The sequence below is a fragment of the Terrapene carolina genome, unplaced genomic scaffold (assembly GCF_002925995.2).
Source record: "Terrapene carolina triunguis isolate 2854851 unplaced genomic scaffold, T_m_triunguis-2.0 Scaffold88, whole genome shotgun sequence".
NCBI classification, from domain to species: Eukaryota; Metazoa; Chordata; order Testudines; family Emydidae; genus Terrapene; species Terrapene triunguis.
The window spans coordinates 45,466,371-45,483,482 of NW_020664439.1; the positions used below are offsets into that span (position 1 = coordinate 45,466,371).

The 17,112-nt window shown below is 55.7% G+C and overlaps 1 protein-coding gene across 1 annotated transcript; it reads left to right on the forward strand.

The window, feature by feature from the left end:
* The first annotated feature begins 2,580 nt into the window (after nucleotides 1–2,580).
* Nucleotides 2,581–12,312, forward strand: NMUR1 (neuromedin U receptor 1). The gene is made up of 2 exons (XM_024206337.2): nucleotides 2,581–3,475; nucleotides 11,912–12,312. Exons 1-2 carry the CDS (start codon nucleotides 2,581–2,583, stop codon nucleotides 12,310–12,312), a joined length of 1,296 nt encoding a protein of 431 aa, XP_024062105.1.
* The last annotated feature ends 4,800 nt before the right edge of the window (nucleotides 12,313–17,112 follow it).

The following is a 17,112-nucleotide window of genomic DNA, read 5'->3' on the forward strand; positions in this document are numbered from 1 at the left end:
GTGATAAAACTCCGAAACTGCAGTCCCAGGGGCAGACACGGTGCAGGTGTGAATGGATGGATGCACATTCCAGGGCAGGTGGATGGCTGGCTGGATAGACAGACATCGGATAAACAGACAGATGCTGGATGTGTCCTGGAGTGATAGATGGGATCGGTGTATGGACAGACAGAGAGATGGACGGCTAGACAGACACTGGATATAGGTTCTGTAGACAGACTCTGGGAAGCAGGCGAGTGAGTGTAAGTTTATTATTGAATGTGACTGTTTTATTAGAATCCTGTTAAGTAATAAGGGACCAGTCTCAGCTTAAACTTCTCCTGGCTGTTAAATTGGACTTTGCCTGCAGCTTTGAGCTGGCTGTGAGCAGCGTGTGGGTTTAGTGCTGCATACACAGCCTGCCTGGCCAGTGCTCTCCGTGCCCGAGATGGTTTTGGGGGGCAGGGAGCGAGGTTTCCACTTAAAGGGGTGGCCCCGTCCTGGCCAAGAGTCCGTGTGCCAAGCAGGAGAAGAGAAATCTCTGCCTCTGTCACTTAAGAGGTGGCATCTCCCCTGCAAGGCGATTTGCCTTCCTGAGTCTATTAGACTGTGTCAGCACTTCAGGACGGGAGCGGAGTTATTTATGTCTTTTCCATCACCGAGCACAAATAAAAAACCAGAACTCGATTCATTCCCCCACCAGCAGCACTGGTGGCCGTGTCAGCGTCCCCTCGGGCTGCCCCTTGCCTGTGGGGCTCTTTCAAAGCCACTTGATTATTTTTTTTAGAGCATCTTTAGCATGCGCTGCACCCCAGGGTGGCAATAACCCCCTCGCAGAGCTAAAGGAGTCAAGGATGTGTTTCTCCGCTGCAAACAGATGGGAGGGAAATACAACCCCTTGGAAGTCCTGGCCGTGACTAGCACGATGCAAAGTGGTGTCTTCCCTCCCCATCTGCGTCCCCAGGTGACTAACAGAGCAGAAGGAGGGCGAAGGGAAAGGCGAGAGAATTGGCAGAGGCTTTCAGGGAGGATCTGAAAGGACATGGACGTGAAGTTGAAAGCACCAGAGATTTTTTTTCCCGGCCTGTTTGTTAAGCTGGCAAAGCCCAAGCCCTGGTCCCTGTCCTGCCGAGGGTTTTGCATTTAATCTAGCACCCAGTGTAAATTGTCCCCTGGACCGGAGAGCACTGGGATGAAGAGCCATTTTCCCCAGGATGATGTTATGGCCGTCCCTGTATCCCCGTCGCCCAGCTAGGGAAGTTTGAACTGGGGCGATAGCCCAGAGCTTTTCTGGGTTGACTGTAAAATTGCATCCTGGCTTCGCTTCTTGCCTGTGTGCGGGGGGCGGAGAACAGCCACATGGAGATGGTGTTAACGGCTGCCGAGAAAGCTTTGCTAGAAAGAGACGGGGCCAGTCTAGCCGAGCACCCCTGGGACTGGTAATCGGATGACACTGACCCTCTGAATAACACGGCCCTGGCAGCCCCGGCCCATGCAGCCAGGGAAGGCTACTCTGCGAGACGGGAGCGACTGAAGTAGCATTTTCCTGAGCCAGGCAAAAAGAGCCCCACGGGACTGAGCTGTGCCCGGCTTCTTGGCGCTCTTCACATGTGCGGAGTTAGGGAAATGCAGCAGGCTCCGGCTGTGCGGGGGGGAACGTCTGTTTGTAACATGGTTCGGGAGGCCACAGGGTCTCCTGGAGACAGATCTGGTTATACTCGGGACAGGCAAATTTGTGCTAGACAGAAGCTTCTGCCAGGCCTGGCTTTTGTAGGGGGTGGATGAGGAGGGGTGTAGAGAGGAAGGAGTGAAACCATGGATTGGATTGTACCGAGTGGGGAGTGTTGAGGGGTGGGGTTTGGAGGGACAGGGCTGTAGGGAGCGGGGAGGTTTGGGGGGCAGGTTTGGGTGAGGCTGGAGGTTTTAAAAACCCCACCTGGCAATGATGCAGACTGGCCCATCCAGCCCAGTCACCCAGTGACTTTTCCCTGGCACGTGGCCCCAGGGTTTTGTAAATTCGGGTCAAGGGCCAAATTTTGGCATAGGAGCAAGCCAGCAGCACTGCCCGTATTCCCCCCTCCCCTGCGCCAGGCAGAGTGGGGATTTTTCACATGCACCTGCTGCGCTGGTGCTTGGAAAGCTGCCGCCGCATGAGATGCCCCCATGCCCCTTACGGCAGCTCTCCCCCGGCCTGCAGCACAGATAGCTGGTGACAGCACGGCCGGGCCAAGCCAGGCTCGGGGTCCCCCTCGGGGCACGGCAGGCTGCGTTAGCCGTGGCCCGGGCCCATCGTTCCCGAGGAGCATGCGCTGGCCCGGGTTGCATTTCAACCCGCTGCAGCCCCGCGGTGTCGTGGGGCTGCCATTCAGTCCACCCCAGGCTGGCCACTTGCCAGCATCCTAGACAGCTCCTGGTCCGGTCCCAGTGACCCCGAAGCGCTCACGGTTCACCTGCGACATGGAGGCCCATGCTGGGCCCTGCCTAGCCGAGCACCTCTGGCAGTGAAGAGAGGACGGTTGAGGAGCTGCCGCTGGGGATGGGAATGAGGGTGGCTTTAAGGCATCTCTCTAATCCAGTCCAGTCTCTTTGCAGCGGGAGACCATGTATCCCTCCGCCAACTGCTCCAGCCTGCCCCACAGAGACCTCCCCGCGCTGCTGGACTACCAGGATCTGTGCAACCGAAGCCAGCAGGAGACTGCCTTTAGCCACGTCGACCCCAAGGACTTGAACCTGACGGTGGAGCAGCTGCAGGACAAATACCTGGGCCCCCGGAGATCCGGCTTCTTCATCCCAGTCTGCGCCACCTACCTGCTGATCTTCATGGTGGGGGCCATCGGCAACACGCTGACCTGCCTGGTCATCGTGCGCCACCGGTTCATGAGGACGCCCACGAACTATTACCTGTTCAGCCTGGCCGTCTCCGACCTGCTGGTGCTGCTGTTGGGCATGCCGCTGGAGCTCTACGAGATGTGGAGCAACTACCCCTTCCTCCTGGGCGCCGGGGGCTGCTACTTCAAGACGCTGCTCTTTGAGGCAGTCTGCTTCGCCTCCATCCTCAACGTGACGGCGCTGAGCGTGGAGCGCTACATCGCGGTGGTCCACCCGCTCAAGGCCAAGTACGTGGTGACCAGGAAGCACGCCAAGCGGGTCATCGTCACGGTCTGGGTGTTGTCCGTGCTCTGCTCCATCCCCAACACCAGCCTGCACGGTATCCAGCCCCTCTATGTGCCGGGCAGGGGGGTGGTGCCGGACTCGGCCATCTGCACCCTGGTGAAACCCCGCCTGATTTACAACCTCATCATCCAGATCACCACCATCCTCTTCTTCTTCCTGCCCATGGGCACCATCAGCATCCTTTACCTGCTCATCGGGCTGCAGCTGAAGAAGGAGAAGATGCTACAAGCCCTGGAGGCCAAATCGGGCGGGGACTGCGACTACCACAACATCCGCGTCCAGCAGCAGAAGATCAGGAGGAGGCAGGTGACTAAGATGCTGTGTAAGTGGAGATGAGGGGGGCGAGGCCGGGGAGAGCTCGTGAGTCACCTCGGCGGCTGGTCCCCTGCATCACAGAAGGTGCAGGGAGAGGCATCCCCAGCCTGCGTTTTCACTGGGCGGCTAGGGCAGGCACCCCGCGTCCTGCAGCCCAGCTGCTAGAGTGCAGGACCAAATGGGAGCTCCAAGGGGACCTGGGCACCACGCAGCAGAGTGGTGGTGGGCGGATGCAGCCCAGCTCCAAGGCGTTGCAAAGGGGACTGCAGATCTGGAAGGCCTGAGCAGTCCAGACCGGAACAGGCCAGGCTCCGTGCAGTCTCTCTGCAAGCCCCTAGGAGTACATGCACTGGAGAAAGTCCCCTGCAGGGAGGCGATCCACCCCCTTCATCTGGTACAGGCGGACAGCAACCGGCCTAGGGATTTGAGCCAGGGATCCTTGGGTGACCTAGCGTTAGCTCACCTGCCCCTCCAGCTACGGCAGTCTCCGCACTCAGGCCCTTCGAGGCAGAGCCACCCAACCCCCTGCTAAGTGAGAGCAGCACCGCCCGTCCCCTTGGGAGCCTGGCGTCCCTTTGCAGAGGGACTGGGAGTTAGGAGCACCGGAGCAGCAGGTCCCAACTCCCCTGGGTAGTGCTGGGATGCAGCTCTTGGCCGGACTCCTGTTCGCCACGCACAGTCCTAGCAGCCTCCTGGGGAGTGGGCTTTCCAGGGGAGCTGAGGAGGGGCTGGGTGAGGGCTGCACCCAGAGCGCCCCAAAGCTGCCCTGCAGATGGCCAGCCTGCTGGATGGGACTTGCTCCCTTCTAGATCTTGGCATATTGCCCCCCATCAGTGCCCCAGCCCCTGCCCGCCGGGACCCTAGCGTTTCCCCCTCGCAGTGCAGCGCTCTGTGAGCGCAGCCAGCCGGCGGCTCAGACTCCTAACAAACCCAGCCCCTCGCTCCGCTTGTACATAGATACCCAGGCCCATGTGCAACACAGGCATCTTGGGCCAGATCCTCTGCGGGTGGAAATCGACGTAGCCCCCATCCAAGTCAATGGAGTCACGCTCATTTAGTCCAGTTGACCCCTTTGGCTGTGTTTACTGTGTCTGTCTGTGTGTGCGTGTGCACACGCGCATACCTGTGTGGGTGTGTGTGCGTGTACACCTCTGTGTGTGTGCGCGTGTGCGTGTGTACCTCTGTGTGTGTGTGTGTGTACCTCTGTGTGTGTGTGTGTGTGTACCTCTGTGTGTGTGCGCGTGTGTGTACGTCTCTCAGCGTTGTTGCCTTCATGCTTGCGGTGCTGGTGTTGCGCTGCCAGTGTGACTTTGCTGCTCCAGCATGTCACTCAACAGGTGTCTTCCGATGCACCTTTCCAGATTGGGTGGGTGCGTGGGGACAGCAAAGCAGGGCTGCATTAGCCGGCCATGTGTGTTGCTGGGTGTACAGGGAAGGGGCATGCGTGTCGGCTGACCCGACATCCCAATTTTATAGGAACATTCCCAATACTTGGGGCTCTGTCTGCCTATTACCCCCCACCCCCTCCCAATCTCTCACACTTGCTATCTGGTCGCCCTGCATGCATGAGAGTGCATTGTGGGGCTCACACGTTCCAGGGGAACCTCCTATTAATTAGGAAGAGCCCCAGAATGCATGGTGCTGTACAGAGAGAGAGGCTACAGGCCCTGTCCTGTGGCGCTGACGGTCTGGGTTATGCCCAAGGCTTCCTTTCCAGGATCTCGGTGCCGTGCCGTATAGCAGCCAAGCGGCACTGTGTGCTACGCCGCAGAGGTGTGACTGGGCTGTGCCTTGCTGCAGTGCCCTGGTGGTATGTTAGTGCCGGATGCCTTGCAGGGAGAGGGGCGTGGGTAACCGCAGCCCAGCGCTATGTTCCTGGAAACGCGGCTTTGGCGCCGCACTTGAGCGGAGATCTGCCGCGTAGTCGTTATTTTAAAGCGAGATGCGCGGAGGTCGAGTTCTGACTAGCCAAGGCGGGTTCCGGCTCCTGGGCCCGATTCTCGCCCGCGTCCCCCTTTGCAGCTGGGGAAAGTGGGTGTAAAACGTCACCGTTCTGATCGGGTGCCATTTTGCACCCGCTTGGCCCGGGTGGAAACGGCGTCCTGGAATCAGGTGCCACGGCGTGCCTGGCTGGCGCTCACTGCATGCCTAGCACGCCTGCCGTTGGCTTCTCCTCTGAGGGGTGAGTCCCAAGCAACATCCAGCATCCCTCCAACCACAGTGCGAGAGAGGACGGCTGGGACGTGTGGGTTCTCCGCGTACCGTGTCCATCCCAGGTCCTGGCTGGTGTCAGCGTGGTGCAGCAGCTAGGGAAAGAGGCTCTTATCACAGTAGCACTAAGCAGCTGGGAGTTGGCAACGGGCCGGAGATAAGAGATCTGAGCCAGCAGCTCTCCCAGCCGCTCGTTAATCTCCGAGAGGTGCCCAGGGTCGGGATGGTGATTACTCCATTAATGGAGGGCTGCTTCATTTGGCTAATAAACGCAGCGGGCTTCCAGGGAGGCCTTGGCTGGCTGGTGGGTTTCGCTCGGGCACAGACACAATCCAGGGCAGGAAACGTTTCCCAGGGAAGGTGCCCGCGGGGAGGCCAAGCCAGCCGGAGCTTTGTGGCTGTCTGCTGACCTGCAGTGCTCCCCAGGGCTGCAATGCTTTGGCTGTAGGCTGAGCGAAGGCCCCGTGCTTGCCAAGAAGCAAAGCCACGTGGCAGAGCGGCCCTGGCGAGAGAGAGAGGGAGAGATGTTAACCAGACCTCACGTCCTTTCTACAACCTGCTTCCCCGGCTGCCCCCAGAAAGCAGATCAACAAGCCGGGGGGGGTGGGGAGGGGAGTGAATCCCTTTTGTTCTGGCCTTGCCATGCAGAGACAGGCTAGCATTGCAAACAAGCATTGGCTGGGACGGTCCTGAGCTTCCCATGCCTGCACAGGGCCTCGTGTCCTCCTGCAACAGTGCCTGGGGTTTGAACTCAGGCTTGGCTTGACGTGGCGCTGGCTGCAAAGGTGTCCCGTCCCCAGGGATGCCACAAGCATTGCCACCACACTGGCTCAGCGGGTCCCCACAATGCAGTGTGCCGCGGTTGGACGTAACTCAGCGCCCCTCATCCCAACAGCAGAGCTGGAGGGGTTGCAAGCACTTTGGAGGAGAGGATTAGGATTCAACACGATCTCGACACACTAGAGAACTGGTCTGAAATAAATAGGATGAGATTCATTAGGGGCAAATGCAAAGTACTCCGCTTTGGAAGGAATTGCACACGTACAAACTGGGAAATGACGGCCGAGGAAGGAGCATTGCAGAAAAGGATCTGGGGATTAGAGTGGATCACAGACTAAATAGGAATGGTCAATGTGACACTGCTGCAAAAAAAGCAAACATCCTTCTGGGCTATGTTAGCAGGCGTGTTGTAAGCAAGACACGAGAAGTCATTCTTCCGCGCTACTCAGCACGGGTAAGGCCTCAACTGGAGTATTGTGTCCAGTTCTGGGCGCCACCCTTTGGAAAAGAAGTAACAAATTGGAGAAAGTCCAGAGGAGAGCAACGAAAACATGGCCTGCGGGGAAAGATTGAAAAAAAAACTGGTTAGTTTAGTCTGGAGAAGAGAAGACTGAGGGAAGACATGAGAACAGGCTTCAAGTATGTACAAGATTGTTATAAGGAGGAGGGTGATAAATTGTTCTCCTTAACCACTGAGGACAGGACAAGAAGCAATGGGCTTAAATTGCAGCAAGGGAGGTTTAGATCAGACATTTGAAAAACTTCCTAACTGTCAGGGTGGTTAAGCGCTGGAATAAATTGCCGAGGGAGGTTGTGGAATCTCCATCATTGGGGATTTTTAAGAGCAGGTTGGACAAACACCTGTCAGGGATGGTCTCAGATAATACTTAGCCCTGCCTCAGTGCAGGGGACTGGACTAGACGACCTCTCCCGGTCCCTTCCAGCCCTGCATTTCTATGATTCTGTTAGGGGATCGGTGCTGTGGGGTAGATGCAGTGTGTGGATGTGCCAAAGCCGCTCTGCTGCTGGGTGAGAGAGCGAGACCCCCAGGTACCAATGGCCCTGCAGCGGCTTCTCTGCTCAGTGGGGACACCCCCAGGGGGATGTCAGAGGGGCGAAGGGTTATCCCGCCCGCACCCTCGGGTGACTCCACTTAGCCAGAGCGAGGAGAGTTATGGGAGCTGGGAGCGGGAAGCCAAATGGGGAGCCCAGCCCGGCCCGGTCCCCCATGCCACCCTGCAACAGTGAGCTCAGCGGCCCTGAGGCCATTTGGTTGAGCACGTGGCCCCACAGGGCTCCCTGCAACGCTTCCTAGGCCTGGCCCGTCTCTAAGGCCGAGGTGCAGCCCGCAGAGACGACGTGTCCCAGAATGCATTGCTCCATCTTGATCCAAACAGAGGCGACCAGAGGAGCAGGCTGAGCGTTAGAAATTCCTGTGTCCCCATGGTGGGACTCCACCCCAGAAACAGCTGCATTTTACTCTGTCTAATCTAGCTACCATCACTGGAGTATCTGGGTGCCTCCGCCAGGGCCGCCCCCCCCCAGCAAGGGCGGACCGGCTAAACAGAGCCGACGAGGGGGGGTAGGGAAGCCGGACCCCGGGCCCCCTTCTGGACCGCCGGGCCCCGTTAATTTGTACCGGCTTCCCCCCTCTCATCGGCCCTGGCCTCTGCTGCCACCTGCGTGTCGCTGGTGATGCAGCTGGGGAGGAAAGGGACACTAGAAACATAAATCGTTATTAGGGGTAGCGTGGTCTATGTGGGCCTTGTACAAACAAATCCCGATTAAGTGACGTTCGGGTTAGCTGGGACATTGCTGTCCCCTGGATCCATAATTCCTGTAAGGACTGAAATCCCTTTTCAGGCCTCCTGCTCGGCCCCCAGCTAACCAGGCAGCCAGGAGTTCACCTGGTATGCAGGGTGCTGCAAACTGCTGCGTGCCACCCAAGCTGCCCAGGTGGCCCCCAGTTGGGCATGGTGCCTGGCCTCTCTTGGGACCGAGCATTTCAAAGGAAGAGGCCCCATTCCAAATCGACTCCGGATTCCCCTCCGCCCCATTCAGCTGCAGCCGGGGGCGTGAGCTTCGCTGGAAAAATAAACACCCGTCCAAGTGAAACGCCAGCAGAATCCCATTAACCCCGAGTTCAGCCTTTCGGGCAGCCTGGCGCTCCCCGGGCAGCGGTGGGTGGGTGCCTGCCGCTCCCCTCCCGCACTCTGCCTGACCTCGGGACTCCCCTTCCACTCGCCCGGGTGGCAGAGTCCTCGTAACCCCGACAAGGCTGGGCCCAGGATTCCTGCAGGGCTCGACCCCCAACCTTGTCGTGGTCACTTAGGGCAGGGGCGAGGGTGTCCCCGCTCTCTCCACACTGGACGCTTCCCAGACCAATTGATCCTTGCATACAGCTCAAAGCAAATACAAGTTATTAAACAGCAACCAATTAAAAACGAATAAGGAAAAAATGGGAAAGGTGAAAGGAAACCCGTCACCCCGCTCTGTGGCCCGGGGACGTCACAACCAGTGTCTCTGGGATGTCAGGGCAGTTCACAGTCTGTCCCTCACACATCCCGGGCCCCTGCCCAGGTTGCTGCAGTTCTCCTCCCAGCACTGACCTGCTCCCGGGGCTGCTTCTCTGGTTCTCTGGCTGGCAGGGCCCTGCTCTCCCCTTAAGTCAGCCCCACTCTGTCTGACCCAGGCCATTCCAGCTCACAAGGAAGACGGGACCCCCCTGACTCCCTGATTAGCCTGCCCCGTCAATCCGGCTGACCTGGAGCGTTGCTCCTGGGGACTGTCAGTCTCAGGGGTCTAATTTCCCATCGACCCTTCCCCTTTCTTTTGGTACTGGGAGCTACCCAACCAGGAACCCCCCCCCCCCCCCCCGGAGTTTAGTAAGGGACCAACAGTTCCTTTACACTGGCATCAGGCAGCTCACGGCCGCAGGAGGGGCCGGGAACATCCTGGCATGGAGCTGGACAGGAGCTGCCAAGGCAGCGAAGGCAGGAGGCTGCCTGCCCCCTGGAGGGGAACCAGCATGTTCAGCAGCTGGGGAGGCCTGGGGGGAGCAGAGCTGGGAACCAGGTTGTCTCATGACCCCATTGCCGCTGCTGGGAAGGCTCCAGGGCTGCCAGTCGGGCTCCGGTCACCAGCCCGTGAATCCACGCCCGGACTCTGGGGCGTGGCGCTCCGTTCCCGTCGGCGCCAGGGCCGTGTATTTAACCAGGATAAACAAACCCTTCGAGACCAGGCACCTGATTTCTACCGGGTGCGTATCCTGGGGCAACGGGCGCAGCCCTCTCTGGGGTCGCGGGGGAAAGGAGCTGTGTTTGTCAAGGAGCTTGGGGAAGGTGACAGAGAAACAAACACCGGAGACAGGATAACGAACGGAAGGGGGACAAGGGCCAAAGCCAGTTAATGTGACCACACTTAGCAACTGCTGGCTGGAGAGGAGTGGCAGCAGAGAGAGGACGAGAGCAGAATGAAGCAAAAAGAACAGACAGGGGAGGGAAAGAAAAACCCGCTGAGACTGGGTGAAGGTCCGAGACATCAGAGGGGCACGAGGGAGCGATAGTTACAGGGAATCGCACAGATTGCCGGATGGCAGGGGACAGATCACTGGAAAATTGCCCTGTTCTGTTCATTCCCTCTGGGGCACCTGGCATTGGCCACTGTCAGAGGACAGGATACTGGGCTAGATGGACCTTTGGTCTGACCCAGTTTGGCCGTTCTTATGTCTCTTATATTTCTTATGGAGGGTGGAGGCTGGGAAAGAACTGGGTCACACTTTATATTAGGGGTCTATTTATAAATGGTTTACAAAGGGTTAATAGATGTTTCACGTTACAGACAGGTGTAGGACATGTTATAGATGGTTACAAGCAGTCTATTGACTTGCTGGATTCTATGACAGTTGATTAACCAGTTATTAAAACAGCTAACCCTTTGTTAACTTTTGATGAGCTATTGATTTTATAAACTCTATTGAATGCACATCATGCCTTGTGGAATGTTACAAACCATGTGATGCAAAACCAATGAACTGCTGTGTGACATGTCATGATAGCTAATGATATGTCATGACATAAATCAGCGTCCTTTCACCGCAATGAGCAACCTCATTCCTTCAAATTCTTATAATCTATCTATCTATCCCCATACACCCCCCCATCTATCTATCCCTATATACCCCATATAATCTATCTATCTATCTATCTATCCCCATACACCCCCACCATCTATCTATCCCCATCCACTCTATCTATCTATCTATCTATCTATCTATCTATCTATCTATCTATCCCCATCCACCCCATCATCTATCTATCTATCTATCTATCTATCCCCATACACCCCACCCTCTATCTATCTATCCCCATATACCCTATCTATCTATCTATCTATCATGCCCATCAAAGTGGTATTTGGGCTTCATTTTAACTGCCAGCCATCCACTCCTATTTTTGTGTCTTGCCCTTAATTCAAATAAACCAGTAGACTATATCTGAAGAAACGCAGCGCCAGTGACATGCCTGCCAGCCAGAACCAACCAAAACCTCCTGCCTTTTTCTGTTGTCTCTCTGCCCATCCTGCAGCCACTAAACTCTTCGTAGGTTTATGTCTCATTTACTGTAAGGGCCCGTTTCCTTCCCATGGCTGTATGATGCCAGCTACGGTAAGTACTGTAATAAGGAGGCTGTAAATCAGTCACCTGAGGGCTATGAAAGAAATGGGTGTTTACCCTAAGGTGGCATGTTAGAGGTACATACCACCACCCCGAAATGGGTCATCAGCAGGGAAAGAACCCACAACTCGCAGCACCACAGGCAACAGCAATTCTGGGCCCCAGGGCAGAACGGTCAATGGGTGCTCCTCCAGCATGGCCAGGGCTTCCACATGCCTGCCCGGCTGTCTTCAGCACCGCCGGTGCCACCCCACACGCGCCTAGGAGTCCTGCGGCCCACTTGGACAATTTAAAAGGGCCCGGGGCTCCTATCTACCACCGCAGCAGCTGGGGGCCCTGGGGCCTTTTAAATCGCCCAGGCCCCTGGGCAATTTCCCCCTTTGCCTCCCCCCTGTCGGCGGGCCTGACCGCAGGCCTTTATGACTCAAGGTAAATGTTAGTTGGCAGTATCAGTAGGTTGTTATCCCTCTGTGGTAAAGTCAGAAATTGAACCTCGGTTACCTATGGCCCAAGCTACCTCTACTCCTGGGGCCACCCTCGCTGTCCTATGTGAGCCAGGCATTAGAGAGGGCAGGATGCAGGCTTTTATCAGTGTCGTGCCCTGGCAGTATTTCCCCTTCTGCATAGAGAGAATATGGCAACTAATGCGGTGAAGGCAAAGAGTAGGAGGCAGGAAGGAACCTGCGCCATCAGACCAGCGACTGTCAGGGACCGAAGCACAGAACCAGCACCCCCCCGCCCTCCAATGGCCACGTAATTTTCTCTGCTTCCTTCCAGTCGTGCTGGTTGTCGTATTCGGGATCTGCTGGGCCCCCTTCCACACAGACCGGCTCGTCTGGAGCTTCGTCTCCCACTGGACGGGCCGGATGCTGCACATGTTCCAGTACGTCCACATCCTCTCCGGGGTCTTCTTCTACCTGAGCTCAGCCGCCAACCCCATCCTCTACAACCTGATGTCCACGCGCTTCCGGGAGATGTTCAAGGAGGTGATGTGCCACAGGCGCCTGAGGCGGCTGGGCTCCAGGAAGTACTCGCCCAGCGTCACCCGGGTCACCACCCGCAGCACGGTGTGCGAGCACCTGCCCGCCGGCAACGGGCTGCCCCTGTCCAACATGGAGGAGGAGGAGATGGGCGTGGAGGGGGAGGACGCCCTTAAGCATGAGATGTCCTTCCCCTGAGGGCACTGCCAGGGCCTTCCCCGCTAGTCAGGCTCCTGGAGGGACACAACGACTGCGAGGGGGTTGGGAAGGCCATGTCCAGTGTCTAGTCACCCTGCTTACGTCTCCTGTCGCTGTGCCACCCGCTAGCACTGCCCTGGCATGATCTCCACTCCCACCCCTTGCAGGCCGAACTCACCAGGGGCTGCGCCATGGCACGAGGGTACGAGCGAAGGCAGAATTTGGGTTCAGAGAGGTGGGGCATTAACTCTTCGCTGGCTGGGGTCCCACTCCACGGGCCATGCCTTTGCAGCCTCTTGGCTTCGGCATAGGTGGTGGCGCCATCCGGCTGCAGGTTGTTGTCCGGTGTGTCTGGCAGCACCGGACCGGCTTAGTGCTAGGAGGGACGTAAACAACAAGTGAGAGGCAGGTTGTCTCCACTGATCCCAGCTTCTTCCCTGTGTAGGGCATCGGGGCCTGAAACAGCTCGGCCAGAGGTTCAGACATGGCCACTGAACTCAGAGCAACTGCCTCTGTCATTCAGAGGGCTGGGCCCTGGTCACAGGGTAACGCTGCCCGCCGGCTGCCTGAGTCACAGGGCAACAGGTCCCGTCCCCGCCCCCCCACTCCTGGGAGAAGTCTCCTTGCTAACCCTAGCCTGAGGCTCCAGCCATTACTACCTGCCAGCCTCATTCACCCTCCTCCCCCGTCCCACTCCCCCCCTCCCCAGGCTCTCTCCTCCCTTCCTGCACCTTCAACCACCACCCAACAATCCCTCCTCCAGGCTGTCCCAGCCCAACACCCCCCTCCCAGTAGCCCCCAACTTTCTCCAGTACCCTGGTCCCCACTGGGTGCTCCCGATTACCCGCAAGCCCCCCTTGCTCCCTGAGACGTGCAGGGAATCAGCTCCCAGCATCGCCAGCTCCAAGCCTCCCAAATTCATCTGACTTTAAAAAATACTAAATGTCGGGGTCTGTTTCCCTGCCTCCTGGTGCTGGGACCTTTAGGAGTTGCAGCCCCAGCTTTTCTCCACACCCACGTGGGCTACAGCCTAGAAAACAAGAGCTGAGATGCTCCCAGAATCCCAGGACTCCAGCAGCTGGGGGTTTCAGAAAGATGCCAGATATCAAGAGAGTTGGCAGCGCTGGGTTCCTGACACCCCTACTCCTGCTGTCCCTGGGGAGGAGGGCGAGAACCAAGAGGTGCAGGAAATCAGCAGAGAAATGCCACTCAGGGAGCGTGGCAGGGTGCAGATGCAGGATCTTCCCCGCGGCCTGTGGGTTTGACATGCTGTAGCTGAGGCATCAACACCCCCATGAGGTGTGGTGTTACCCTCCACCCCTCTACGTGCCTGGCTGTCCGAGCGTGTGCCATGCCTCTGCCGTGGCAGCTCTGGGCAAGGCCATGGCAGCTGTGGGTGGAAAGAGCTTCGCCCAGGAACCCCGCAGTGAGGCGCAGGGAGCTCAGTTTGACACGCACCATACCTGGCTGCCCTCGCTTTCCCCTTCCGCCCGCCAGGGAGGGACTGTAAATCAGAAGGAAAGGGCAGTGGGGCCTGGGCCTGGCGGAGCTGCCGAGGCCATGCTGGAGGCGAGGGGGGCTGGTTTTACTCCGACCCCAGTGAAGAAGGAAGAGCTGTTGTGTGAGGCTGACTCACCCTTTCCCTGGCTGGCTCCTATGTGTTGGCGCGCGTGAGCCATGGAAGATAATTCACCCTCCCCACATAAACATGGGAACCTTTTCTGACAACAGAGATGTCTCTGATCCATGTGCTAACAGCTGACACAAAGTGCAGTGCTGGCAGCCCGGCTGTGGAGCAGATGCTGTCTCGCTCCCTCTCCACTTCCCTTTCTTCCTTTCACCACCTCGTCCCGGACCTTCCCCAGCGCAGCAGCCGCTCCTCCGACATCAGCAGCTACCCTGGGCCGTCCACGCTGTGGCGAGTTCGGGGGTTTTCTCTCTGTGAGTCTCTCTGGTCTGCATGAGCTGATTGTCGCTTAACTTGAGAATTAAAACAAACCCACCACCATTCTCGTTAGTTGGGCTCAAATTATTTCTCTCTCTCAGCTGCTCTCCCCCGACCCACTGTCTCTATTCAGTATAAACTCAATTGCACCCCACCTTGACTTTCCCTAGAGGAGTGACAGCAGAGAAGCTAAATGAATTCTTTGCATCGGTCTCCATTGCAGAGGATGTGAGGGAGATTCCCACACCTGAGCCATTCTTTTTAGGTGACAAATCTGAGGAACTGTCCCAGATTGAGGTGTCAATAGAGGAGGTTTTGGAACAAATTGATACATTAAACAGTAGTAAGTCCCCGGGATCAGATAGGATTCACCCAAATAGTCTGAAAAAATTCAAATATGAAATTGCAGAACTACTAACTGTGGTATGTAACCCATCACTTAAATCAGCCTCTGTACCAGATGACTGGAGGATAGCTAATGTAACGCTGTCTTTTAAAAAGGCTCCAGAGGCGATCCTGGCAATTACAGGCCGGTAAGCCAAACTTCAGTACCAGGCAAATTGGTAGAAACTATAGTAAAGAACAGAATGATCAAAAATGTAGATATACGCAATTTGTTGGAGAAGAGTCAATAAGGCTTGTGTGAAGGGAAATCATGCCTCACCAGTCTATTAGAATTCTTGGAGGGGGGTCAACAAACATGTGGCGAAGGGGGATTCAGTGGACATAGTGTACTTGGACTTTCAGAAAGCCATTGATGAGATCCCTCATCAAAGGCTTTTAAGCAAAGTAAACAGTCATGGGATAAGAAGGATGATCCTCTCGGGGATCAGTAACTGGTTAAAAGACAGGAAACAAAGGGTAGGAATAAATGGCCAGTTTTCAGAATGGAGACACGTAAATAGTGGTGTCCCTCAAGGATCTGTCCTGGGACCAGTGCTGTTCAACATAAATTATCTGGAAAAGTGCGTAAACAGTGAGGAAGCAAAATTTGTAGCTGATATAAGTTACTGAAGATAGTTAAATCCAAAGCCAACTGTGGAGAATTACAAATGGATCCCACAAAACTAGGCTGCTGCGCAACGAAATGGCAGATGAAATTTATTGTTGATAGGTGCAATGTAATGCACATTGGAAAACATAATTCCTACTATACATACAAAATGACGGGGTTTAAAATAGCTGTTACCACTCAAGCAAGAGATCTCAGCTTCATCTTGGATAGTTCTCTGAAAACATCTGCTCAATATGCAATGAAAGTCAAACAAGTTAATAGAATGTTAGGAACCATTAGGAAAGGGACAGATAATAAGACAGAAAATATCATAATGCCTCTATATAAATCCATGGTACGCCCACATCTTGAATACTGCGAGCAGTTCTGATCGCCCCATCTCAAACAAGATAAATTAGAATTGGAAAAAGTACAGAGAAGGGCAACAAAAATGATTAGGGGTATGGAACAGCTTCCATATGAAGAGAAATTAAAAAGACTGGGACTTTTTATCTTAAGAAAGAGACAATTTAGGGGTGATATTATAGAGGTGTATGAAATTATGACAGGCATAGAGAAAGTGAATAAGGAAGTGTTATTTACCCCTTCACAAAACATAAGAACCAGGGGTCACCCAATGAAATTAATAGGCAGCAGGTTTAAAATAAACATAAGGAAGTATTTCTTCACACAATGCACTGTCAACCTGTGGAACTCCTTGCCAGGGGATGTTGTAAAGGTCAAAAGCATAACTGGGTTAAAAAAAGAATTGGATAAGTTCATGGAAGATAGGTCCATCAATGGTGGTTAGCCAGGATGATCACACGCACTGGGTGTCCCTAAACCTTTGACTGCCAGAAGCTGGGGCTGGATCACTCAATAATTGCCTTGCTCTGTTCATTCCCTCTGAAGCATCTGGCACCGACCGGCCACTGTTGGAAGACAGGGTACTGGGCTGGATGGACCATTGGTCTGACCCAATATGGCCGTTCCTGTTTTCATGGCAGGAATCCTGCTTTTTTTAAAGCCACTGCCCCGAAGCACGGTTAGCTCACACGCACTGCTGCCAGATTGGTGCTGTGATAAGATTGATACTAGCAGCAGAAACTTCCCTGGCAGTCCTGAGCAAATAAAATGAAGCAGGCTGTGCCTCACACTGCCCTCGCGTGCTCATAACCCCCCAGTAAACGGGCCCGTAATCCCTTAACTGATCCCTACTGCTCCTGTAGGGCATGATCCAATCTGGCAGTGGGAGCCTTGCGGCTGGTTTCAGCGGGCTTGGGGTCAGGACCTTAGCCTGTATCTTTGTCCAAATTCACCAAGTCACCGTTCAGTGACCGGCTTTGTTTTCCGACTTCCGGTTTCTAATGATTATTATTTGGATGATTGTCTTAAAGGAGGCAGCATTTCCCAGTGCATGAGGCACCAGACTGAGAGTCAGGATTCCTGGGAGCTGTTTCAGTCCCTGACACTGACTTATTGTGTGATCTTGGGCAAGTCTCTTCGTCTCTGTCTCAGTTTCTCCACCTATAAAGTGGGCATAAGCACAGGTGCCAACTTTCAGCTTTCCCCCCGGGTGCTCCACCCCTGCTGGGTCCCGAGGCCCCACCCCCACTCCACCTCCTCCTGAGGGGCGGTGGGCGAGAGACACTGGGGGAGGGGGAGGAGCTGATCGGTGGGGGCTGCCAAACAGCTGATAGATGAGTACTGGGCACTCACCATTTTTTTCCATGGTGCTCCAGCCAGGGCCGGTGCAACCACTAAGGCAGAGTAGGCAGCCGCCTAGGGTGCCAAGATTTGGGGGTGCCACCGCCAATCAAAGCAACAGAGGGTCCTGTGGCACCTTTAAGACTAACAGAAG